Raw genomic sequence first — 26,802 nt, 5'->3', positions numbered from 1 at the left:
AACGGATGATCGAGGGGTTTATATACAGAAGTATAGACAGAGACGTCATAATGACAAAACATAATAAACTGCCTAAACCTGTTCATTTTTCCACGTGATGTAATGCCAGCTGACAGAGATGCATTGCCTCATTTTGACCAAACAATGCAATACACTCTTTCTATATATTGTGATGTAATGGAGACATGCAAACATATTGTAAGAGAGATTAATTTGTCATCATGCCATATCTACTGTTTGAAAACTTGACAGTGAGATAATAAGGCTTTAGTTGTGTTTAAGCCTCATTGTTTGACCCAATGCAATACTGCAGGGGCGCCAATACCAGTTTTGGGTTTGTAAAAGAATATGAGGTTGGGCCCCCACCACATCTATTTTAGATCAAACAAGTCAATATACATTGTAAAAAAATGCAGCATAAAGTTAAAACAACTTGGTTTTGCAAGTCAAATCAACGTAAAGTGGACCTAACTTATTTTGTTAAGTTAAAGTAACATAAAAATATATGTTGATTTAACAAAAATGCTGCATTTTGTACATTGTCACTATCAAAAACCTTTGTCTGCAATTTATTAATACAGACCTATTTCATTTTGCTATTGCTTTTCACTATTATTTAATCAGGGACCTACTTTGGCTGTAGCTAGCAGATGATTTGTTGTGCAAATACAGTATTTAAATACAGTACAGTATTTAAATGTTCAGAGACATTTCAACATTCTTAAACAAAGTTTAAACATACATGATATTGTGTGTATGAACCTTAACCCAAAAACCTTCAGCTTTATACACAAAAGAATCGTGACTCTGCCTGTGAAAACCCAGCTTAAGTTTTTTTTGTGGTTTACTGTTTTCTACATAAAATCATCCGTCATACAGTAATGTAAAGAACATTATGTGAAAATATAACTTTGATATCTTTGATATTGACTTGGTAATGTCATGTCAGCAATTTGAATCATATGAAGTTAATGCTTAAAATCAAACTGATTCTTTTTATCTTTACATTTGAGACCTTTCAGTGACATTCTCTATCTCATGCCCTGGAAATGTTTCCATTTGTGCCTGAAAATGTATTTTTTATAAATATTATTTTAATATTATATGATACGTTTTATAAACCAAAATGTTTATCACTTTAAATTCAAAATTAAGGTGAAAACTAAGTTTTTTTTTTAAATCACTTCAGTTGTTAACACCTAAAAAGATAAGTTTGTAAACTTAAATTTTCTCAATGTGAAAATTAAAGTTGGAAAAATTATAGTCACTTCAATTGGTAATACCTAATTTTTTTAACTTAAATGTTTCACTAAAAGTGGCTTTACAGATAGCTTTACCAATTAAAGTAATTTTTTTATTTGATCCAACGTTTAACTTTTACACTGTAAACCTGGTTTACTTAAAAAATTGGAGGAAAGTTGTTGCCCTAACCAATAGTACATTTAACTTACAATTTTTAGTAATTCCAATATAATTCAGCAAGTTTAAACTTAATTAAGCATTAAACTTAATTTAAGTTGATTTAATTTTTTAACATTAGTTGCTCTGTCCAACATCTCCACTTAGTTAACTGAGTTTAGTTTTTTTATATATTTAATTACATTATTATATAATACCTGATTTATAATATATAATGACTATAATACCTGAACAGTAACTTTACAAAAATATAATTTACAACAAAACAACATCAATAATACAACAGCTTAAACCTCAATTTATGTAAGGAATAGTTGACGACGGGCCATTGAATTGTAAGAAAATAATGCACACCAAGGTGGTAATCCGGCACGACGCGAAGCGCAGGTCTGCATTATTTTCAAATAATTCAAAGGACCGGAGTCAATTATTCCGCTTATACCACGGTTACCACAAACATTGCTCTAGTGCCTATTTTTAAGACATTTGACAAGCTAGGTGTGCGGTTTACAGAAAAATAATCAACACCCATAGAACATGGGTGAAAACAATACTACTACTACTACTACTATTAGATTCATGTACTAAACATACTCTATGTTTAGTTATCAGAGGGGTTTATTATAATTTATACATTGTGCAAAGAAAACAATTTCATAATTTTATAGTAGGAAAATGCCACAGAAAAACTAGTTTGCATTTTTCTTGTATAACATACTAATTTCAAAGTATAAAAAGTTTCAGAAAATAACTATAACTATATCGTATTTTAATATCAATTATTGCAAACTGAGCTTTTGTAGCCTGTATTAAAATGACACAATTGCTATAGTTTACTAAAAATAACTTTTTATTTACATTGTCGAATGTTTACACACCTCTGTGGAAACTTCAGACTCTATGATTCATACATGTGAAGGATTTGCTGGACTCAGTTTCGACTGCACACAGTTTCGACTGCATTTTGTGTTGTTAACGAACCCATTCTCCTTTTGAAAAGTAATACAATACATAAGCCAAAGTCCAATTTTGTGTGCATGTGATATGTCAGTGCTTCCCGTTCACTTAATACCACACATATTTTCGTGTAATTTTATTGTTTTCTCAATTTTTTTACCATTGTCGCTTGGGTTTGGGGTTAAAACCCAAGAAGTTTCTGTTACATTTTAGACATCCTAACCCAAACCCCAAATCTAACCTCAAGCAACCCTACAGGACACTTTAATTAATTTGTTGATAATATGTGTTTAATGCATGCATTTATATAACGCATGCAGGTTATATGCTCTACAAACATATGTGCACAGCTTATAGGCTGTAAGAAGTATATAAATGTATTATAATACAATTAGTATTAGGAACACAGTAAATACAAAAAAGTTAACATCTTTCGCTTATTCGATACAAAAGTTCAAACTAATATTTTCTCAGTGCTAAGATTTCCTGAATTTGGTTGCAAAGCTAAAAAATTTTCTAATCTTAGCCAAATAGTATTTTATATGGTTTCTGTTTTATCAGTGGATTGTTAGTTAATGATGACAGATAATAACATTGCTGCTGGTTGCTATTATACAGATTAATTTTTTTCTATTTGTATTTTGTATATAAAATTATTTACATATAAAATATACTTGATTAAAACAGTATAAACTTTTGATTTAAAAACACTTTAATCTTGATGTATAAATAAAAAAAACATAATTACCGTATAAAGATAAAGAGTTGTTCAGCAATATTAATATTTATTAAAGCAAGTATAATATTTATTTTAAATGTTCTCTATTTGAGATGCTGTATGTGTGTTCATATCAAGAACTTTAACCTTTGCCTTTCTTTAGTCGCTTTATAATCTGCCGTTTTAATATATCTGGTGACATGAAGGAAAAAGTGCTAAGCGTATAGCAAGACACGTAATACTCCACTTTAAAATACACAATTGAAAAAGCATGTGAGAGGACGCAAAACAATAAAAGGTCCAGCAGAATGTCATCAGCTATTTATAACATAGTACATTCTCAAAACTCACCTTCTCAGGTGATTTCTACATTCTCACCCTTTGCCTTTCTTTAAAAATGTGCACATTGCAAAGCGTGTAGTATGACACACAATTGAAAAACCATGTCAGAGGACACAAACAATGAAAGGTCCAGCAGAATGACATCATGGCTTTTAACATACAGTAAATGTTAAAGATCTCAGTACATTCCCAAAACTCAGACAAATGGCTTCTGGAAAAAACAGCGAACAGCGTGTAGACGTGTGGGTGGTGTGTCAGCTTATGTGTGCCAAACCTTACATTTAAACTTTCTTTTCTTTTAAATAAACAACAATACAGTTCACCATAATATACCTAAAAGCTGAGTTGTATTTTCATAATTAGCCTAATGCAATTTCACATTATGTTACTTCGTCATAAACAGTTCATCCAAAAACAAAAATGCAGCTTTGCCACCTCCAGTTTTGTTGCTTTAGAAAAGTTTTATGATCATTTGTATTTATTTATCAAATTATTATTAAGATACAAACAGAAAATAGAGGAAATGTGTACGGTACACAATTTCAAGCCAAAAAGTTTTCTTCAAGGAAAAATGTCATTTAATGTATAATTTAGTATAACTTTAGCTTGTATTCTGTTATATAAAACTACATGCAAATGTAAAAAAAATCTGTTTGTATTCTAATATAAAGTAATTATACCTTTGCAAAAATGGTAACCTGTAAGATTTTTGTGCAGTACAGTAAACACATTTGTAACAGTACATGTAAAGTCACACATTTTTATATGGATAGTTCCTGTTTGCATGTCAGTGGAAAAATATTTGTTTTTAAACAGATGTATATCTAAAGATTCACAGGTCAACGCTGACTGTCTATAATGTAATCTGCAATGTCATTGTGTAGTCATCTAGGTGACCATCTTTTAGTACTGAGATAGTTAGATTAAAGTCTTTCACTCATCCACTTTTTATTTGATTTCAGCTTTATACAGTATTTCTGAATGTATATGCAAAAAACATACAGTACATTTAGTATGTACAGTGTATCTTGCACACATCTGCTAATCATAAACCTAAAAATGTGTACACTATCTGAAAAATATGGACTGTACCCTTTTAAAAAGTACACATTTGCACCTTAAAGGTACATATTGGCACCAAAGAGTGCTTATTAGTACCTCAAATACACATATTAGTATTTATTGAGTACATAATGATATCAAATTTATCTGTACATTAAAGGGTGCTGGGGTCCAAATTTTGACAATTTTCCAACAGTGAAATTATAAATTCATACATTTTTCACTTAGAAATATTTCATAAAAAAAAAACATGCATTAAAGTTGAGTGTGCATTTTGCAAATATCTGTTCGTGTAGTGATTGATTGATCTATAGGGAAGTTGTACTCATGTTCATGTTTGTCATTTTTTGAAGTGTTTCGTGTGTCATGCATTATGCAACCTGTTGTGTTTGTTTAGATTCACGAGCAGGTAAAGTGATTTTGTGGCATGTATTACATCATCACACATGACTCTACAATGATAACACAACCAGAGATATGTCATAAATAAGCCCTTAAGTCATAAACCATTAGACATTAAAATACTATTGCTTTATTTCAAATGGTGATATGTCTAATTAAGTGAATTTAAGTATTACATTTGACCATTTTCAATACAAAATATATATATTGCTGATATATCAAGCTATTTCTTTTAACTGTTAAAATAAAATGTGTATAGAAAATCAAGATCCAAACCCCTCTGGTCTGGTATGAGAGTTTAACAAGGAAGGCCACGACCACCGGCACCTGTCGACTACTTTTGAAGTTTACTTTTACTGAACAGCTCTCACCTCTTTTGCTTGTATCATTTTAAATGTCTGCATGTAAATGTTTTGATGTAAATCATTTTATTCTTTTATTATAATTTGCTGTTTTCTTTTTATGAAGCATTTTATTATTGTACAGCAGTCAATGCTCTGTTGTTCTAGTAGTGATTTATAAATAAATAAACATAAACACTGAGCTGGCCTCATTAAAAGGATCCTTTATGCTTTGCGCCAGTCATTCAAAACACTTCTTTATAATCATAATATTTAATAGAAAAAGTCTATTTTATAAAAAGTAAGAAAGAAATGGTTCTTGTAGATACATTTGACAGAGTGCTTATCTCAGGAACCGAAATATGATCGCCTTTATTTTAAAAGTGTGGGGTCTAGTGCTTGTTGTCTGACTTTTATAATGATCTGGGGTCAGCGGCCCAATTGAACAGAAGCCTTCAGGAAAGAAATATCAAAACTTCTCTAGTAACTGCTCTCGATGCACTAGACTCCAAAAACCTTTGTGTGGACCTAAGACAGAAAGAAAATATTTTTTGTATTGTTATTTAATATGATGTAGATTTAAACCCTACAATGCTCAGTCCATAAAGCATCACCATTGTGCACTTCAGCACATGTGATTGGTAAAAACATATTATTATACATATATTATATCGACCTCTGTGCTTAAGTGCGCCCCTTGTGTCCACTAAGTGAACTACAGAGCCCTAAACAGATTGAGAACTGACTGATATAAATGCTATAAAAATGTTGTTGAGTCCTAAAAATTAAAAATCTCTATGCACAGTCAGAAAAAATGGTCAATGGGGCAGAAAAGGTCCTGAGATGTACCATTTATGTACAGCAATACAGTACATTTGGTCTCAATATCTACCTTTGATGTACTAAAATGCATATACTATAAAATGTAGCTATACTATTATGAACTCTATTAGGTACAGTGTTGTCATTTTGCATTATCTAGGAGTTTAAAGATGAGGACTGAGCTGTTGCACTTGCATGTGTGTTTGTTGATGTGTTTTGGTGTCTTGTGTTTCTTTAAACTCATGCAACTTTAAGGCAACACCTGACCCGGCCATTATTCACTGAACCCCTGCATAACAATATACACAGGTCAAATGTGTAAGAAAACAACAAATGCTATATATCTATAATCATAATGTTTTTTTTTTTTTTTTATTCTCTGATTCTGTTAGCTTTATGTTGTTTTGCACAGTAAGTCACTCAGAGGTCACTCGCAAACAAATCAAATGCAAAACCTTCATCTGACAAATACAACTAGAACTCATTTGAAAGACAAAGCAAGTCATCTCACCTGTTTGCTTGACGACATCCTCACTCCCAACTCACATATTGACGCTTGGTCAAGACCCCTCGGTGTCATTGTATGATGAGTGGGGTACCCCTTCAGCGTCTGTGAAGAATAAATAGGAATAGGCAACAATAATTGATCTATGCCAGCGCAAGTCAAATGTGGCACCCAGATCATATTATTTGGTCACTCAATTGGTCAGTGTTTAGCTTCTGTTGGTAGCAGTGCTTGCCTTCTCTTTGATATTAACACAAGACTACCAGACTAACATAATTGTTAGTGTTGTCTTGACGGAAAACAACTTGCTCTGACATATCTTAAAATATATCAGTGCGAGTGTGTTGTGTCTGAAGATTAGGGCTGTAACGATTAATCGCGTGTCCCATTAAAAATGCCTGTCTGAAATCAATTCTGAATCGCACGGTTCCGATTCTGTGTTTCACTTTTGCTCCGTTTCTTCTTCTTCTCCGAAATGAATCACATTTTTGAGGGCCTAAACATGCTCGAAAACTCATGAAACTTTGCACACACGTCAGAAGTGATGAAAATTTACATGTGGCAAAGGCGTCAGAAGTGGGCGTGTAGAAATGAATCGATAGCGCCACCTGCAGCCCTCCCGCTTTGAAAAATCTGGTAGGGTCATCTATCATCTCAAGACCTACAAAAAGTCCATTGAAACCAAGTTCTAAACCCCACAGGAAGTCGCATATTTTGAATTTCGCTGTGATTTCTGTGCAAATTTTGGCATTTCCAGGCTTTGTACTTTAACATACTCCTCCTACAGGTTTCATTAGATCAAAACAATATTTGGTCTGTGCCATCTAAAGCCCGGGATACACTGCACGATAATTGGCTGTCCCAGACGAAAGATTGCCATCGTGAAACTATCGTCGCGATTTCTGTGATCGTGGCTCTCCATCGGTGGTCCTATGTCGTACAGTGAGAGAGGTTCAAAGACGGCCGTTTTCCCGGTCTTGCGTCCAAAGATAGCCTACGATAGATTTCTGGCAGTGTCAGAAATTCGGCATGATCACCGCACAGTGTGTTTGCTGCTACGACCTGCACGCCGGTATTTGTTTACCACGAGCGCATGCTGGTGACGTTGCGCAACGTGTGACGCAGCCGCTGAAGCTTCCGTGTCATCATCGTACAGTCTACACGCCTCTCGTACCCGAGTTTAAACGATACATGTCGCACAGTGTGATAAGGTAATCATCTTATAAGAGGACAAAAATCGTGCAGTGTATTCCGGGCTTAAAGGCCTTTGCGATGCTAAATTGCTGAGATATTGACTTTGTTGAAGGGTGTGTCTGTGGTGGCCTGAAAGATTTTGGATTTTCGGTATAAAACAGGAAGTTGTTCTAATTCAGGCTTATAATCTGACCCGTGCTTCACATGTTTGATAAGTGTCCTGACCTGAACACATCAACATGGAATTATTCACATACAGTCTTAGCGCCACCTGCTGACAGCAGGAAATGTCAGGTTTTACACTGTGATTTACTGCTCATAGAAATTTAATTGGATCATCATCTTATTTGGTCAGACAGATCTTAAAGTGACACCATGTAATTTTTCAACCTTCATAATACATTTTCAAGACCCTTGTGATAGTACATCGACTTTAAATAGGTTGAATGACATGTCTACCATAGCCTGACGGGGTCTGCACTTTTACTCGTAGTTTAAAACTTAGGGTTTCTGGTAGTAACCAGAGCACAAAAAAACTATAAAATTCGACTGCTTTACGGCATACGTCACTTCCTCCACACAATTTGTTTTTAACGTGAATTTTGCTGGAGGCTACTTAAGGAGTGTAGAGAGCAACTTATATTATATGACTCTGTGGCACTGTGTTAGTGTCATGAACCTATGACACGGGCGACCAGGGTTCGATTCCCCTTTAAGGCAATTTTTTATATAAACTCACGATCTTGATAAATACATAAATGCGATCTTCTTTATAAATGACGGCGATTCTCTTGCTTATAGTTCGCTGTATTCAGATGCTGTGTTCACGTATTTGCCTTTCTTTCACTGTGTCTATGGTATTTACATTACAATCCAGGGTGCTATAGCAGTCAAACTTGCTCAAACTCACACAGTGTAAAACCAAACCCTATTCATTCACCAATCAGATCCGAGCGTTTCTCTCTTCTCTCTTCCTCATTTGCTGCGTTCCGCTGTCACTCGCGTGACGTATTACAAAGCGGCAGACCTAAACTCCTTGCCTAAACACATCGGTTTATTGGATTTGGAGCAACAATTTTCACACAAAAGAGAGGAACAACGAGCGCCATTGCGTAAAATCCTGGTGGTGAAGGAGAGAGAGACGATGCAACAATATTTGTTTTGAAAAACGCAAGGAAATACTTCTGGTCGTTTCTCAATTGGAAGGCTGCAGCCTCCGGAGGTCAAATATGCAGGCTGCATACGTCATCGAGCCTGGTTTATTAAGGTAAACTGAGCATTACATTCGCAAGTCATAAGCATACTGCAACAATTTACGATTAATTAATTATAATAGTCAACTTTATAATTGTTAATATTCTGAAATAAGACAGTCTTCACGACGTATGCAGCTTAGAAATACGACATCCGGAGGCTGCAGCCTTCAGATTGAGAAATGGCTTCTGCCACGAGTTTCTCATCAGAAAGTTGTAACATGACTGCGTTTCTCCCTGTTGTCTCAAAATGTTGATCGTTTAGCGTTTTAAATGTTTAGTTTTTAGTTTAGTTTTAAGGTTGGCCAGTTCCTTTCCTTTGCGACAGTGCTGCGGCACTTGTGGCCTCAAGGGGCGCTAGGCGTGAAAAATACATGTCTAGCAACCCCTAGTGGCCAAAAAGTTTCATGGTGTGCCTTTAAATGACACAAAACAACCTAGTAAGTGAATTGTGTTTTCTATAGCAATATTTTTACAGAATCTTCTGAAATAATGTTTATTAACAGTTTTAAAATAAAGAATGCAATGTTTCTCTATCATTTAAATAACAAGCAAATTGTAAATACCGAAAACTGTTTTAAAACGTCATAGTCATAACATTTGAAATGGTAGAATGTAACAATTCTCTAACCCAGAAACGTTCTTAAAACTGGACACTTTTCATGTTGGCATAACATTTTTGTGAATGTTGGAAACGTTCAAGAAACATTCTTAAAACTTTTCTTTGTTAGCTGTGTTCGGGAACGTGATGTAATACTCAGATCTCATTGGTCGACCTGTTAAAGAGGACAGAGAATGAAAAACCATTTTTACCTTGTCTTTGTTGAATAATGGTAGTCTACCACGCATTCACAAACATACAAAAAGTGCTAGACATGCTAAACATCTCAGTCTCATATAAATTCCTCTTTTAGAAATGTCAGCCAGAAAACAGCCCAATCTGAAAAACTGATGCTTATGACATCACAGGCATCTAACTGTCCCTCCACTTTAAAATGATTGGCTACATTTTTTGAGTGGCAGCAAAGTCAGCCAATCAGTAATGAGATTGCAAGTTAAGCTAGTAGGGGGAGCCAAATAGGTGCAAAACCACTTGTTTAAAATCCCCCACCCTAATAGAGCTATCTGAGAGAGGTTTTTAAGAAGCTTCTAAGGCAATGTGCAGCATCCACCTGGATGATGCGACGGCAGCCATATTGCGCCAGAACGCCCACCACACACCAGCTTATTAGTGGAGAGGAGACAGAGTGATATAGCCAATGATTAGTATCTATGGGGGATGATTAGTAGGCCAATAGGCAAGTTTGGCCAGGATGCTGGGGCACACCCCTACTCTTTTTGAATAACATCCTGGGATTTTTAACGACCACAGAGAGTCAGGACCTCGGTTTAACCACGTTTCATCCGAAGGACGGGGCTTTTTGACAGTATAGTGTCCCCGTCACTACACTGGGGTGTTAGGACCCACACAGACCACAGGGTGAGCACCCTCTGCTGGTCTCACTAACACCTCTACCGGCAGCGACCTGGATTTCCCAGGTGGTCTCCCATCCCAGTACTGACCAGGCTCAACCCTGCTTAGCTTCAGTGGGCAAGCTGTCTTGGGCTACAGGGTGATATGGCTGCTGGCATAATTATCTGAGCAAAGTTCACGAAAGCAGATGACTTCTTGTCTTATATAAAATGTAATAATACAATTTAGTTGTTTGTGATTACAAGTTTTGCTGAAATAAAAAGAAAATAAATAAAAATTCCAAATTAGATAAAAAGTAATAAAACAAAAATACAGAGTCTAAAAAATACTAAGTCTAGAGCACACAAGATTTCAGGCTGTCAGATAACAGAGATGCTGGCAGGCAGCGGTGTCCAGATCTGAATAAGTTCTGCAGCAGCATCAATTTATAGGGACGGTCTCAAGGCCAAATTCCAGGAATCATATTCAAGGCCTCGTGGCCTTTGATCCTTACATTTACTGGGAAATTCCCCAATCATCTTATATATGCGATGAAGTCTCTTTGTTGTTCTTCTCCGAGCTCTTCTGCGCTTTCTCCAATGAAGACAGGTCTTTAAATCATGCTTTAAACTGTAATGTATCCCTTATGCTTTGTTCTAATACTTGTATCAATCTCTCTACTCTTAATAAACTAGTAAATACAAAACCATGTCATTTTATTAAACATGCAATTTAAGAGTTGTCATGCATATATTCCCAACTCAGTGATTATAATACTTTGCATTAAAGCAACACTTGGCGTGTAAAATAATACAAATAGTTTAACATAACAAAAAGAGTATAAAATAACAAACCATAGGTTTCTATTGCTCCTAAGAATTACATATAAAATTAGGTGTATTATCTGGCTTATAAAGCTTGGATAATTTGCTAAGTCTTACCCAACAGTTTCAGTATGTTTTTTCTGATGATTCTGAAAACTTTCAGAATGAGCAAATCTCTCTCCACAGATTGGGCAGACGTACGGTTTCTCTCCAGTGTGAAGTCTCTCATGGACTTTTAAGTGACCTGCCTGAGTAAAAGTCTTCTCACAATGAGAACATTTGTAAGGTTTTTCACCTGTATGAGTTCTCTGGTGTAACACTAAACCGACACGTAGGTTAAAACTCCTCCCACAGACATTACATATGTAAGGTTTCTCTCCGGTGTGAATTCTTTCATGGGTTTTTAAGGAAGCTGAATGAGCATATATTTTCTCACACTGAGAGCATTTGAAAGGTTTTTCACCTGTATGAATTCTCTGGTGTGACACTAAATGTTCATGTCGACTGAAACTCTTAACACAAACATTACAGTGATGAGGTTTCTCTCCAGTGTGAACTCTCTCATGGACTCTATTAGAACTTAAATCAGAGAAGCTCTTTCCACAGATCGGGCAGACGTAAGGTTTCTCTCCAGTGTGAACTCTCTCATGGGCTTTTAAGTGACTTGACTGAGTAAACGTCTTCTCACACTGAGAGCATTTGTAAGGTCTTTCACCTGTATGAGTTCTCTGGTGTTTCACTAAACTCTCATGTCGATTAAAACTCTTCCCACAAACATTACAGAGATGAGGTTTCTCTCAAGTGTGAATTCTCTCGTGGACTATCAGATGAGATTTATAACCGAGACGTTTATCACAGTGTGAACATTGATAGGGTTTTTGTTCAGTGTGTAGTGTTTTGTGTGATTTGCACTGATACAGTCTCTCATTAGTGTGTTTCTTCAGATGATGTTCATGTTCTGTGTGTTTTCTCTCATGGCTCTCTAAATATCTCAATGTCTTTCCACCGCTCACGCAGGAAAGAGTCGAGGACGTTATTTCTCCATCCAAACACAATTCACTCTTTACATCTGACAGAAACATGAAACAAATAAATTGACTTTTATTTATATAAAGTAGGATGAATTGAGATTTAGTATCTTTTCTATATTCACACAGAGAGAGAGAAGACAGCTGTCAGTGTTGCTATTATAGCTGCTTGGGTAATTACATATTGATTAAATCAAATTGTTTTATCTTTTACTGAATTTATACTTAAAACCACATTTTCCTTATAATAGTTTACTAAAAGGGTTAACATAAAATTTAGCTTGTTGTGTTTCTATTCAGGGCTCATAAGATGACTTGATGAGTGTGCTTTACTTTACACTTGGTGTCATTGTTTGCTGCATACTCTTGTGAAAAAAAATATATTATTGCATAGCTATTAACACAAAGTTTTAGAAATTTGAAAAATACATTCTTGGAGCTTTCCATTGTAATGATTATTTTAGGTTTACAGTATGCTATTAGTGTTATAAATGTGTATTAACAACTTGATCTCATCCGTGTGCCCCTTACATTTGACAAAATTCTCACTCTGTCATTTTCTTTCTCAAAAAGGTGATGAATTTAACCTACACACTTAGAGCAACATAAACAGTTTGTGTGGGCCCGCAACAGTTAAGGTTAAAAAATAGTAAAAATGCAACAATTGTGCAGACATAAATTTACCTGACAGAAAAAAATCATGACCATCATTGTGATTGTCTTCATATTCATCAGATGTGGGTTCAGTTTTGATCTTCATCATGAGGTTCCTGAAGTCGATGAGTTTGACTGACCACATCTTGAGTTTGGTCTGCAGGATCTGCTGCTGTTCTCCAGCGTTACAGACAGAATCCAGAGACTCTGTGGAGATTTGATCAGTAGATTTCTCATCCTGTAAGCCCTTATCAGTTCCTGATTTACAGCACATCAAATTCATCTCATAATCAACACTAAAATACACAGAGACAAGACTCTGTTTACACTCAATAAAACACTCAAGAGAGAAAAACACTGAGGATACACAAACACATCACACGCGAGCTCTTTCTTTCTTTCTTTCTTTAGTGGGTTTATTGGCGGACTAAATAGCTACAGAGCGCCTCCTGCTGTACTGGAGAGAGAAAACACTCAACACTTCATTCATCTCTCATTCATTATACAATGAGGTTGATGTTTCTTCATGTTGTGTAGGTAATGGCTTTCACAATGCTGATGGAGGAGAGGTAACTTATACTCAGAATCTGTTTCCAAAGTAACTTACTCGGTGAACTTAACCTAGTCAGGAATAGGTTTTATTCTGTAAACTCAAAGTTTTTGTCATCTGATCTCTGGCATCCAACAAATCCTTCTTGTGAAATGAATGGGAAGTTTTAAGCGTCTTCTCTCTCCAGTACAGCAGGAGGCGCTCTGCAGCTTTTTAGTCCGCCAATAAACCCACTAAAGAAAGAAAGAAAGATAGAGCTCGCGTGTGATGTGTTTGTGTATCCTCAGTGTTTTTCTCTCTTGAGTGTTTTATTGAGTGTAAACAGAGTCTTGTCTCTGTGTATTTTAGTGTTGATGATGGATGTGATGTGCTGTAAATCAGGAACTGATCAGGGCTTACAGGATGAGGAATCTACTGATCAAACCTCCACAGAGTCTCTGGATTCTGTCTGTAACGCTGGAGAACAGCAGCAGATCCTGCAGACCAAACTCAACATGTGTTCAGTCAAACTCATCGACTGCACAAACCTCATGATGACGATAAAAACTGAACCTACAGAAATAAAAACTGAACCTACAGCAGATGAATATGAAGACAATCAGGATGGTCATGATTTTATTCCTTCAGGTAAGTTATGCCTCCTCACTATCAAATAACACAGCTAGGGATGCTACTATCCACTTTTTATGGTATGCCTATGCTATATATGGTATTAGGCATAAAATTAAAGAGTGACTGCCACCATAAGACTGAACGAACCTATGTCTCACGGAGCTGCATATAAATAGCACGAAGTGTAAAAATCGTGCAATACATACGCCAACTTCCACTTTGGCGTGCATATGATAAACCAGTCCTTCCCATTCACTTAAACGGTGCATCTTTTTTGTCGTTTTATTTATTGGTTTCTCAATTTTTTTGCTATTTTTTACCATTTTCGCTTGGGTTTAGGGTTAGAACAACTTTTTGTTATATTAAAATGACATCCTATCCCCAACTCCAAGTGACCACCCAGCTAGCAGAAAAAAGTTCTAAGAACGTTTCCTGAAAGTTCCCAAGGTTCCCAAAAACATTCTGCCAACGTTAAAAGTGTCCAGTTTTCTTTCAAGTTCTAAGAACGTTTCTGGGTTGTCTGAACGTTAGAAGAATATTACATTTTACCATTTTTAAAGGGGGACTTTTTCAATTTTTAAGTGCTATAATTGGGTCCCCAGTGCTTCTATCAACCTAGAAAATGTAATCAAGATTAACCCAGTAACTTTGTTTGGGTAAGTTATTTTCTGCAAGCATGTGAAAAATTAGGTCGTTCAGATTTTGCCTGTTTTGTGAGGTAGGTAGTAAGGCGAATTACAATAATACCGCCCCCTTTATCTGCAATATCCAACCACAGCACTGCCATAGTGCAGAGAGAAAGAGAGAAAGGAAAAAGTACTTGACAGCACAATTGAGTTTCAATTACAACAAACCACCATCATTGTGATCAGTGTTTGCACTTCATCCGCTCATTTGCATTTTAAACGACACACCCAAAAACGGCTCACTTTTGCTCAGACCTACAAATTATCAATTTTTACATGCTATAATAAATTAGCTGTGGAGTATTTTGAGCTAAAACTTCACATACACACTCTGGGGACAGCAAAGATTTATTTTATATCTAAAAAATATGTCATATTATGACCCCTTTAAACGTTATGACAAATGTCAAGTTTTAATGTTCACACAATGTTTAAAACAACAACTATTTATTATATTGACTTAATTGTTATATAAATGATAGAGAAACTTTGCATTTTATTATTTTATAAAACATTATTTCTGAATGTTCAGTAAATATATTGCTGTAGAAAACACAATTCACTTATTAGGTTTAGATGTTGATGTTTTGTTTCATTTATAGTCACCATTATTGTGATTAGTGTTTGTTTTAGTTGGACTCTTGACCCTTGACTTTTTGCTTGCTATTTTTTTTCCTGGTTGTGTTAACTTTTTGTTAATACACCACATTTGTTATGAAAAGTTAGTAGTGTAGTTCTGTGGTGCTTTGTACATAATGGTAAATATCATCACCTAATTAGTTTACTAATCAAAAGTTTATTTTTTGTCAAAAATGTAAATGAGATCCAGCACTTTCACATCAGTTTGTCATTAAGGAGTTTAAGATACTTTGGACAAAAAAATATCTGCTGTATAATTGGGACCCACAAACATCAAGAATCAGAGTATGAATTTCAACCATGGTGTGTTTATATTTAAAAATATAAACAATGTTTATAATCTTTTTTTATACTTTATTTTATAACCGCGTAAGTAAATCTTTTCTTAACCTTATCTTAAATAAATAGTTCTATTAAAACCTTGCACGAAACTAACAAATTCAATTCCTGAATACATTTATGAAGTATGGCCTACATTTTTAACACCAAAAATTGTTTCTGTTTTAATTTATTTTGGATTTTTTAAGTCACAGTATTACATTGATTAGGTTCCATATCTGCAAAAAACTAATATTACTGCTCTTTGTGTAACTGCATAGCAATCAACAAAATGATATATTAGATATATTTCATTATACACTTATATCGAGATGAGTGAGCTGCATACATAAGCTACTTTTATCTTTTGTACGTTTCTCCTCATCTTTCCTCTTTTCATAACTTGGGCACCTGATGTTTTTTCCTCATCCATAGTTTAATTTGTTGCATTACTTAAAGGACTGTGACTTAAAGGAAAACAACACTGTTTTTCAATATTTTACTATGTTCTTACCTCAACTTATACAAATTAATACATCTCTGTATTTTTTTTCAACTCATGCTCTACATCTTTGCACAGCGCATCGTGAATGTGTTAGCATTTAGCCTAGCCCCATTCATTCCTTAGGATCCAAACATGTTACACAACATTTTAAAAACTTATTTAAAAACTGTTAGACGTCTATTCGTACCAGACCGTTTCGGTACATGGCTTTCAGCACGGTGCACATGTGCAACGAATGGCCGAATGCAATCTTTTGTGTGCGGAACATAGGTAAATTTTCGTGTTTCCGCACGAACATATTAAGTGGCGAAAATTTCAGCGCAATTCTTCTGTCAAACATATAACATAATTCGGCTCGCAGAAAGATTTTTATTTACTTAGTTGTATATTCCATAACTGTTAAGTATCCTGTTTTGGCCGGGAAATTCCTGTATTTTACCCTTCCTTCCCGCCGTCCTCCCGAATTATTATTTTCCCATAAATCTCCCGTATTTTAACCTGCGTTATTAAAAAATAACAATACCCCGGGCAGAGAAAAAAGTACATTCGCAATCTGAGCTCTGTCATTAGCCTTGCGATAACTGACACCTACAGGTACTTAGCTGACAGTTGTCGTGAGGTTAGTGTGTGAGGTCAGATGATGATGAGTGACAACGGAGAAAAACAGACAGATGGTGGACGCTACACTCTAAAAATAATCCGTAATAAAACGGATATTGTCCTGGCAGAAAATTACCTGTACTTTTTCCGTTATGTTTATAGACATTTCCGTTTATTAAAAAACTGAACATTCTGTAGATTTATAGAACACTGTCCGTAGCCTTTAGGGACACTTCAATCCGCCTATGAAACGCAACAATGGTGACAATCAACAACATAGCTTCATGCTGCAATGCATGCTGGGTACCAGGATTGTAGAAAACATTTATTTCTTAACATTTACTCTCATCATTGTTGAGATTTGTATCCAAAGTGTTGATGTCTCTGAAGGAAAAACCACAAATGACACATTTGCAGCAATCTTATTCAATACAGTGTATTTTTAAATCAGCATAGAGTGTCACTTTTATACATTTCAGTTCTTTATTCTTATTTTATCATTTCATAAATGTTAGGCAGCATAACATAAAAACAAAGTATATATGACATACTAGACAATTCTCCTTCCTCAAGCAACAAACAAGTTGCAATTGCTACAAGCAAAAACACTGTTGTAATGCCAAAAGAGCGGAGTCAGTTCTGCAAGGTTAAGGGACAAAAGCCTAACTTTAATGTGATGAATTTTGTGGTAAATATCCATTTGACTTACACGTCACGTCAGAAAGAAGATTTGTCTACTAAATCACATGTGTCGATGCTGGAATGGTTTAACACTTGTATCTTGTTCTGACAGCATTTTTTTAGAAGTTAAACATCATCCATGTTAGAAAATAACTCTGCAAGCAAGTTGTAATTTTAGGTTTCAAACAGAGATGGTGATAGAGAGGCAAAAGTGAAAGATTGCAGCAGGAGTTACCCCCAGGAGTTGCACCCACACTCTAAAAAATGTCCGTAAAATAACGGACAAAGTACTGTGTAAATATAAAGGAATTTTCTGTATTTATGGTTTACAGGTGTGTTTCCTGTTTTTTTTTTATAACACGTTGCATTATGGGTGCGATAACACCTGCTGCAATCTTTCACTTTTGCCTCTCTATCACCATCTCTGTTTGAAACCTAAAATTACAACTTGCTTGCAGAGTTCTTTTCTAAACATGGATGATGTTTAACTTCTAAACAATTGCTGTCAGAACAACATACAAGTGTTAAACTATTCCAGCATCCACACATGTGACTTAGTAGAAAAATCTTCTTTCTGACGTGACGTGCAAGACAAATCGACATTCACCACAAAATTTATCAAATTAAATCTCCAGTTTGCATTTGTTTTAGATTCTTTTGAAGTCACAATTATTGTGATTAGTGTTTCCTTTAGTTAGGCATTTGTCCCTTAACCTTCACTGAACTCTGCTCTTCTAGCAATTACACCAGTAATCCTTACCCTTAGCAACTGCAACCCGTTTGCTGCTCGAGGGACGAGAAAATCCACGATGTCACCTAAGCTTGATTTCTCTATGTCATGATGCCCAACATTTAATAACGAAATAAGAACAAAGAACTAAAATGTACAAATATGACACTCCACGCCGATCCAAAAAGACACTGCACCGAACAAAACCGCTCCAAGGTGCCAGTTGTCGCGTGCCTCAGAGAGACACAAACACCCTGGATACAAATCTCAACAACGGCGACAGCAAAGAGTTTTCTACAATCCTGGTACCCAGCATGCATTGCAGCATGATGCTTTGTTGTTGATTGTCATCATTGTTGCGTTTCATAGGCGGATTGAAGTGTCCCCAAAGGCTACGGACAGTATTCTGTAAATCTACAGAATGTTCTGTAAATCTACAGAATTTTTAGTTTTTTAATAAACGGAAATGTTTGTGAACATAACGGAGAAAGTACCGGTAATTTTCTGCCAGGACATTATCCGTTTTTTTGCATAATGCAACATGTTATAAAAAACAGGTAAAACGCCTGTAAAACATAAATACGAACAATTCCTTCATATTTACACAGTACTTTGTCCGTTTTTTACAGATTTTTTTAGAGTGTACGACAGAGACAGAAGGCACTCCTGACAAAAAACAAAACCCTCATGTAAATAATGCAATCAATGGGCCAGCGAATATACTTTTCTGAAGAGGAGCAGGGCAGGGGACAGTCACTTTGTAACTGCGACTTAACATCTCACACAGGGGAAGGAATAGGATGACGTTAGACAACAGAACGGTTTGCGCTCCACTCTCATTAAAATTAACCACTCTGGCCCATCCCACAAATACACTCCCTCCAAAACAATCTTAAAGGATGCATAGTATCAACAAACTTGTACAATAACAAAAGAGTAAAGAAAAGGAAATGAAAAGAAAAACTGTACAAGAAAAGCAATATGAACTGAAAAGAATGTGTGGAATAAAAATAAAATGTAAATGTAAATATAAGCAATATTAAATGAACAGAAAATATGCAAATAAGCCTTCAAAAAAATGTATATTCCATGGCATTAAAATGTTAGCATTGCCACTTTGTAGATGTGAGCAAAAATGTGTAGTTTTGGTGTGTCCTTTAAAATGCAAATGAGTGGATGAAGTGCAAACACTGATCACAATGATGGTGGTTTGATGAAATTCAAACTCAATTGTGCTGTCAATTATATTTTTCTCTCTCACTTTCTCTTTGCAATAAATGGCAGTGCTGTGGTTGGATAGTGCAGATTAAGGGGGCGGTATTAGTATAAGATGATCTCCTTATGACATCATCTTCGTGTTAATAAAAGTGAATATAATTGTTTCATGTTTCTTTCAGATGTGAAGAGTGAATTATGTTTGGATGGAGAAATAACATCCTCGACTCTTTCCTGCATCAGCGGTGGAGAGATATTGAGCTCACAGAAACATTTAGAGAGAAAACACACAGAACATGAACATCATCTGAAGAAACGCACCAATGAGAGCACGTATCAGGGCAGTGAATGTGGAAAAACCTTCAGGGATTCTGATTCATTGAAAAAACACCAGAATATTCATTCTGAAGAGAAACGCTATAAGTGCTCACACTGTAATGACAGTTTTGTGTATAAATCTGGTCTTATAATCCATGAGAGAGTTCACACTAGAGAGAAACCTTATTACTACAGTGTTTCTTGGAAGAGTTTTAATCAAAAAAGTGAAAAACCTTTCATATGCTTTCAGTGTGGGAAGACGTTTGCTTATTCAAGTTGCTTAAAAATCCATGAGAGACTTCACACTGGAGAGAAACCTTACGTCTGCTCTCACTGTGGTAAGAGCTTCTCTAATCCATCTCATGTCCGAGTTCATGAGAGAATTCACACTGGAGAGAAACCTTATCACTGTAATGTCTGTGGGAGGAGTTTTAATCAAAGTAGCAGTTTAGTGTCACACCAGAGAACTCATACAGGTGAAAAACCTTATCACTGTAATGTCTGTGGGAGGAATTTTAATCAAAGTAGCAGTTTAGTGTCACACCAGAGAACTCATACAGGTGAAAAACCTTACAAATGCTCTCAGTGTGAGAAGACGTTTGCTCATTCAGCTTCCTTAAAACTCCATAAGAGAATTCACACTGGAGAGAAACCTCATCACTGTAATGTTTGTGGGAGGAGTTTTAGGCAACATATTATCTTACTAAATCATCAGAGAACTCATACAGGTGAAAGACCTTACAAATGTTCTCATTGTGAGAAGACATTTTCTCATTCAGCTTCTTTAAAAACCCATGGGATAGTTCATACAGGATAGAAACCTTTTGTCTGCTCTCACTGTGGAAAGAGTGCTGTTCTGGAAGTCTTCAGCATCATCAGAAGAAACATAGGCTGTTTCTCAATTCTAAGAACGCAAAGAACGGACTTGCGTTCTTGTAGAGACTGGTCTTGCAAGGCGACCTTGGAAGAACGAACTCAAAAGTTCGTGAGAACACAGAACGCATTTGTGAGAATTGAGATGTGTGTGATCTTCCTGCTGGTCACTCGACCTCCCCAGATTTCAACGCGCAAGTCTGCACTCGATGCATCCTCGATATCAAGAACTCATCCGGGTATTTTCACGCGTCCTCTGTGCTTGCGTTCTTGAGAATTGGAATTGAACTTCGACTGTTAATGATGACATAGAGCAAGGACGCAAGATCGCTGAACAATGCATATTGAGCAACAGCCATACTGAAGAACAAACTACACTAAAATCATCATAGTGCCTTCAATTCTTTACACACTGACTGTGTATATTTGATGCGAATGTTTGATGCAACAATGTACTAAAATAAAAACAATTGATTTCTATAAATAACTTTACCTTGGTTATTTGCACTGGGACATTTTTTTAACCACTGTATCGATTTTTTTCTCTTTCGCCCATCAAAATAAACAGGTCGACCAATGAGATCTGAGCATTACGTCACATATCCGGAGCCGCTGCTATTACTCAAAAAGAAGAGACGTGGCCCTACAGCTGTGTTTCCCAGTCCTGGTCCTCGAAGACCCCCTGCCAGAATGTTTTAGATGTCCCCAGCTAGAAATAAAAAGTTCTAATAACGTTCCCTGAAAGTTCCCAAATGCTCCCAAAATCATTCCGCCAAGGTTAAAAGTGACCAGTTTTTTTTAAGTTCTAGGAACGTTTCTGTTGTCTGAACGTTAGAGTAATGTTACATTTTACCATTTTTAAACGTTATGACAATGTCATGTTTTAATGTTCACACAATGTTTAAAACAACAACTGTTTATTATATTGACTTGTTTAATTGTTATGTAAATGATAGAGAAACATTGCATTTTATTATTTTATAAAACATTATTTCTGAATGTTCAGTAAATATATTGCTGTAGAAAACACAATTCACTTATTAGGTTTAGATGTTGATGTTTTGTTTCATTTTAAGTCACCCTTATTGTGATTAGTGTTTGTTTTAGTTGGACTCTTGACACTTGACTTTTTGCTTGCTAATTTTTTCCCTGGTTGTGTTAACTTTGTGGTAATGCACCACATTTGTTATAAACATGCAAAGTTAATAGTGTAATTCTGTGGTTGTTGGTACATAATGGTAAAGATCATCACCTAATTAATTTACTAATCAAAAGTTTTTTTTCTGCCAACAATGTATACTAGATCCAGCTCTTCCACAGCAGTTTGTTATTAAGGAGTTTTAGAAACTTTGGACAAAAAATCTGTTGTATAATTGGGATGCACAAACATCAAGAATCAGACCACGAATCCCAACCATGGTGACAAACAATATTGTTTAAAAAAAATCCTTATTTATCCATGCTGCAGTGCATGTTAATACCCAGCATGCATTGCAGCATGAAGTTTTTCATTTAATTGTCACCATGATTGCGATCCATACTCCGACTCTTGATGTCTGCGCATCCCAACTATGTAGCAGACACCTTTGTCCAAAGTTTCCAAAACTCCTTATTGACAAACTGCTGTGAAAGTGCTGGATCTCATTTACATTGACAGAAAATAAACTTTTGATTAGTAAATTAATTAGGTGATGATCTTTACCATTATGTACCAACAACCACAGAATTACACTATTAACTCTGCATGTTCATAACAAGTGTGGTGCACTGGCACAGAGTTGGCACAACCAGTGGAAAAACTGGCAAGCAAAAACTCAAGTGTCAAGAGTCCAACTAAAGCAAACGCTGATCACAATGAGGGTGACTTGGAGTTGAACAGAGCATCAACATCTGGGCCTGGTGGGTGAATTGTGTTTTCTACAGCAATGTATTTACTGAACATACAGAAATAATGTTTTATAAAATAATAAAATGCAATGTTTCTCTATCATTTACATAACAATTAAACAAGTCAATATAATAAACAGTTGTTGTTTTAAACGTTGTGTGAACATTGAGACGTGACATTGTCATAACGTTTAAAAATTTTAAAATGTAACATTACTCTAACATTCAGACAACAGAAACGTTCCTAGAACTTAAAAAAAACTGGTCACTTTTGGCGTTGGCAGAGTGTTTTTGGGAACATGGGGAGCTTTCGGGGAACGTTCTTGGAACTTTTTATTTCTAGCTGGGTTAGCCCAAAGACATCCAAGCTTGTGTCAAAAATACACTTTTAATAGCTAAAACATGATAAACATTTTCTAAGTGGTGTTATTTTTGCCAGATTATCTTTTTAATAGTGCTTAATAAAATATCAATGTTCCACTGAGTTAAACTAAGAACACTTAACACTGATATCAAAGAAGTTGTTCACCTCAAAATGAAAATTCTGTCCTCTTTTATTTACCTTCTTGTTATTTTAAACCTGTATGACTTCTGCAGAACACAAAATAATATATTTTGAAAAATATTGGTAACCCTAACATTACTTCCCCATGACTTTGACTAATGTAAGTCAAAGGGGGGCCAATCGTTTTTTTTTTTAATATTGGCTCTTTTTTTACTTTCCACTTAATTCATTGTTCCTTTATTTGTCCACAACTATTCTCTCTTTAATATACATCTTAATTTTTCTTGTTGGATTTCTTTTTAATGTCATACCCCCTCCCCCACCCCCCCTTACACTCATCTCTTAATTCATCCAGGATAAATAAAAAAAGGATATGTTCCTGGATCTCAAACTTAAACCAGCTTGGGGCCATTTCTATGATTGACATCTCGTTGCAGGGCTGCAAAGCTATTTTAACATATAATACACAATATAAATTACATATTTTTCTATTATTTACCACAGAAAGCACTGTTTATATTGCACTGTATATTTAACTATATAAACATTTTCTTAACATTATCTTAAAAAACTTTATATTAAAACCTGGCACTAAACTAACCCATTTAATTCCTGAGTATAAATGTATTAATGATTATACATTTTCTGCAACCAGGTAGTGTTTCTATTTTGATTTGTTTAGGATTTTTTTACAGACTTGACTTGGTTATGTTCAATCTCTGTTCAATGAATATAAGGCTACTGCTCTATGTGTAACTTAAGCACAGACACAGCAAGCAACATGATTATACTTCACACAATTTGAGATGAGTGAGCTTAATAGCATACAGTCTTTAATTTTTGCACCTTTCTCCTCATCTTTCCTCTTTTCCTAACCTGGGCACTGATGACTCTATTTTTTAATCCGTAGTTCAGTATGTGTTACATCTCCATCTCTACAGTATATGAGGTGTTGCCATAAGCTGTGAATTGGCGTGAACTAACCCCGCGCAGCTCTTCGAGTAACAGCTGAGTAACCCCACAGACAGAGTAACTGATCTTCTCGGGCCAGTTGTTCAAAAAGTTTAATCTGGATCAAAATTATCCAGATTTGGAAATCCCATGTTTTGCTATCCAGGATCAGGTAAACCATCTCACTTTTGTCCTGGTTTTTCAAAGCAAAATTGGATTGGATCACCCTGATCCAAATACACACTTTTTCAGATTAGCAAATCTGGATTAAATGGGATCACATGTCAATGTTGAATATTAGCTATGTAAGAAAGATCATGTAGTTTGGTTTGTATGGAGTCACTAAGTGTTTTTACTTAAAAAGACAATAAAATAAAAAGTAAGGGAAAGTTGTGTTGTTTTAATTTAACATTCAGTCTGTTCTTCTGTTTTGTTTGAAGTCATAAAGAGGTTAAATGTCCGGTAGTTTACATTTGTAGAAATGCTGGTTGTTAAAACTTTTGACTGTTTGGTTTCTGATGGTTGTGATTTAATGAATATACTGTACAGTGCCAAATGACAGTTAAAGGTTACTTTTGTTAAAATAGAATTTTGGTTTGCTATTGTCTGCTGTATGAGGGACTTTTTTTCTCAATTGACTGGAAGGTTTAATAAAGCCCAATGTTATACTTTGAATACTTTATCATTAAACTGAACTGAACAAAATTTCAACAAACAAATGATACATTTATAAATATTACAGAATACAAATGTTGTATTGTAGTTAAACTGAAGGTTTCTATGTTTTAGTAACATTTTATTGGAAGTTTTGTTACATTTTTGTTCCTGAAATCCACCCTTCTGATGGGATCAGAATAATCCTACTTTTTGGGATCAAACAAATCCCAATCTTACTAAAATGTTTTGACCAACACAAAGCGACGATCTGATCCAGATCAAAACCTAGATTGTATTTTGTGATCCAATCCAAATTCAGAATCCATTATTTTGTTTTGAACAACCCATTTTGAAATTTTGATCCAATCCATTAGTCAAAATCCAAATGGATTACTTTTGAACAACTGGCCCCTCTAGATGAAAACTCCAAAGTCCCGACAAGATTGATTGCATGGTGGCAATGATATGATTGACGTGAGGTGCAAATGAGCAATTTAAATCCGATCACGCATTCAGTTTACTCGCTGTCACGGAGAGCGCGCTCATGGTTGCATATAGCAACGAAAGACGCGCCACCTCTCACGCCTTTTGGAAGGGAAAAGAAAGGTCTATAGACACGTGAACAGCCCCTTAACCGTTTACATAATTAATCAGACGAGCAAGTTGAAAGTTCTTGACGAGAGATTTACGGTTCAGCTGTAATATAAAATATTTTAACAGATAAAAAATAGTGACTCGCATATCAGGCATATTTTTATAACAATCGGGGCTTTACTGAATAGGTCCGGGGCTCAAGCCCTGCTAGCCCACCTCTAGCGCCGCCCCTGTGCACAACAACTGAAAATCAATGCAAAGTTTAATGTTCTGTCTATGAAATTTCAGATAAGTTCAGCGGACATTATCATATCAACCAAAAAGCGTCAGCTAACACTGCCAAGCAAGGGGTCGCCATCAGCGTTTTCAGCCATGTCCCAGCCAACATTGATATGTGGGCCCCAGGTGGGTCCCATCTGGGCAGCATGGGTTACATGTGGGCATGGGCTTCACATGGGCAATATATGTGGGCCCCATATGGGTTTGCCCATGTGGGATAATAATGTGGGCCCCTCATGGCACCTATGTGGGCAAAACATTTTTATGCTTGAAATACATCTTTATACATTTACAATCTTAAAATAATAACTTTTGGTTGATTGTCACTTTTAAATGCATTATTTTTTACATTTAATTAACATTGGTATGTGGGCCCCACGTGGGTCCCATATGGGCAACATGGGTTTCATGTGGCCATGGGCTTAACATGGGCAATATATATGAGTCCCATGTGGGTTGACTATGTGGGTCCCATGTGGGTTTCCCTATGTGGGCCCCATATAGGTTTGCCCATGTGGGATAATAATGTGGGGCTCTAATGGCACCTATGTGGGCAAAAATTTTTATGCTTAAAATACATTTTATACATTTACATTCTTAAAATAATAACTTTTGGTTGATTGTCACTTTTAAACAAATGGCAAATAATATAACAGATATGATTGGATCAGTATAAAACATTTTAAATAAAAATGCATTTTTTTTACATTTAATTAACATTGATATGTGGGCCCCACGTGGGTCCCATATGGGCAACATGGGTTTCATGTGGCCATGGGCTTAACATGGGCAATATATATGGGTCCCATGTGGGTTGACTATGTGGGTCCCATGTGGGTTGACTACGTGGGCCCCATATAGGTTTGCCCATGTGGGATAATAATGTGGGGCCCTCATGGCACCTATGTGGGCAAAACATTTTTATGCTTGAAATACATTTTATACATTTACATTCTTAAAATAATAACTTTTGGTTGATTGTCACTTTTAAACAAATGGCAAATAATATAACAGATATGATTGGATCAGTATAAAACATTTTAAATAAAAATGATTTTTTTTTACATTTAATTAACATTGATATGTGGGCCCCACGTGGGTCCCATATGGGCAACATGGGTTTCATGTGGCCATGGGCTTAACATGGGCAATATATATGGGTCCCATGTGGGTTGGCTATGTAGGTCCCATATAGGTATGCCCATGTTGGATGATAATATGGGACCTA

General features: G+C 35.7%; 1 protein-coding gene and 1 pseudogene across 1 annotated transcript; one reads left to right on the top strand and one right to left on the bottom strand.

Annotated features, from left to right (window-relative positions):
- Positions 1-10,528: 10,528 nt before the first annotated feature.
- On the bottom strand, positions 10,529-10,645 carry LOC141363578 (5S ribosomal RNA; annotated as a pseudogene).
- Positions 10,646-13,704: 3,059 nt separating this feature from the next.
- On the top strand, positions 13,705-21,476 carry LOC129445358 (uncharacterized). Its single transcript, XM_073860420.1, has 2 exons — positions 13,705-14,151; positions 19,693-21,476. Exons 1-2 carry the CDS (start codon positions 13,878-13,880, stop codon positions 20,643-20,645), a joined length of 1,227 nt encoding a protein of 408 aa, XP_073716521.1. The 5' UTR covers positions 13,705-13,877; the 3' UTR covers positions 20,646-21,476.
- Positions 21,477-26,802: the final 5,326 nt, after the last annotated feature.

The sequence above is a fragment of the Misgurnus anguillicaudatus genome, chromosome 3 (genome assembly GCF_027580225.2).
Source record: "Misgurnus anguillicaudatus chromosome 3, ASM2758022v2, whole genome shotgun sequence".
NCBI lineage: Eukaryota > Metazoa > Chordata > Actinopteri > Cypriniformes > Cobitidae > Misgurnus > Misgurnus anguillicaudatus.
This window is presented reverse-complemented; position numbering and strand designations above follow the sequence as displayed.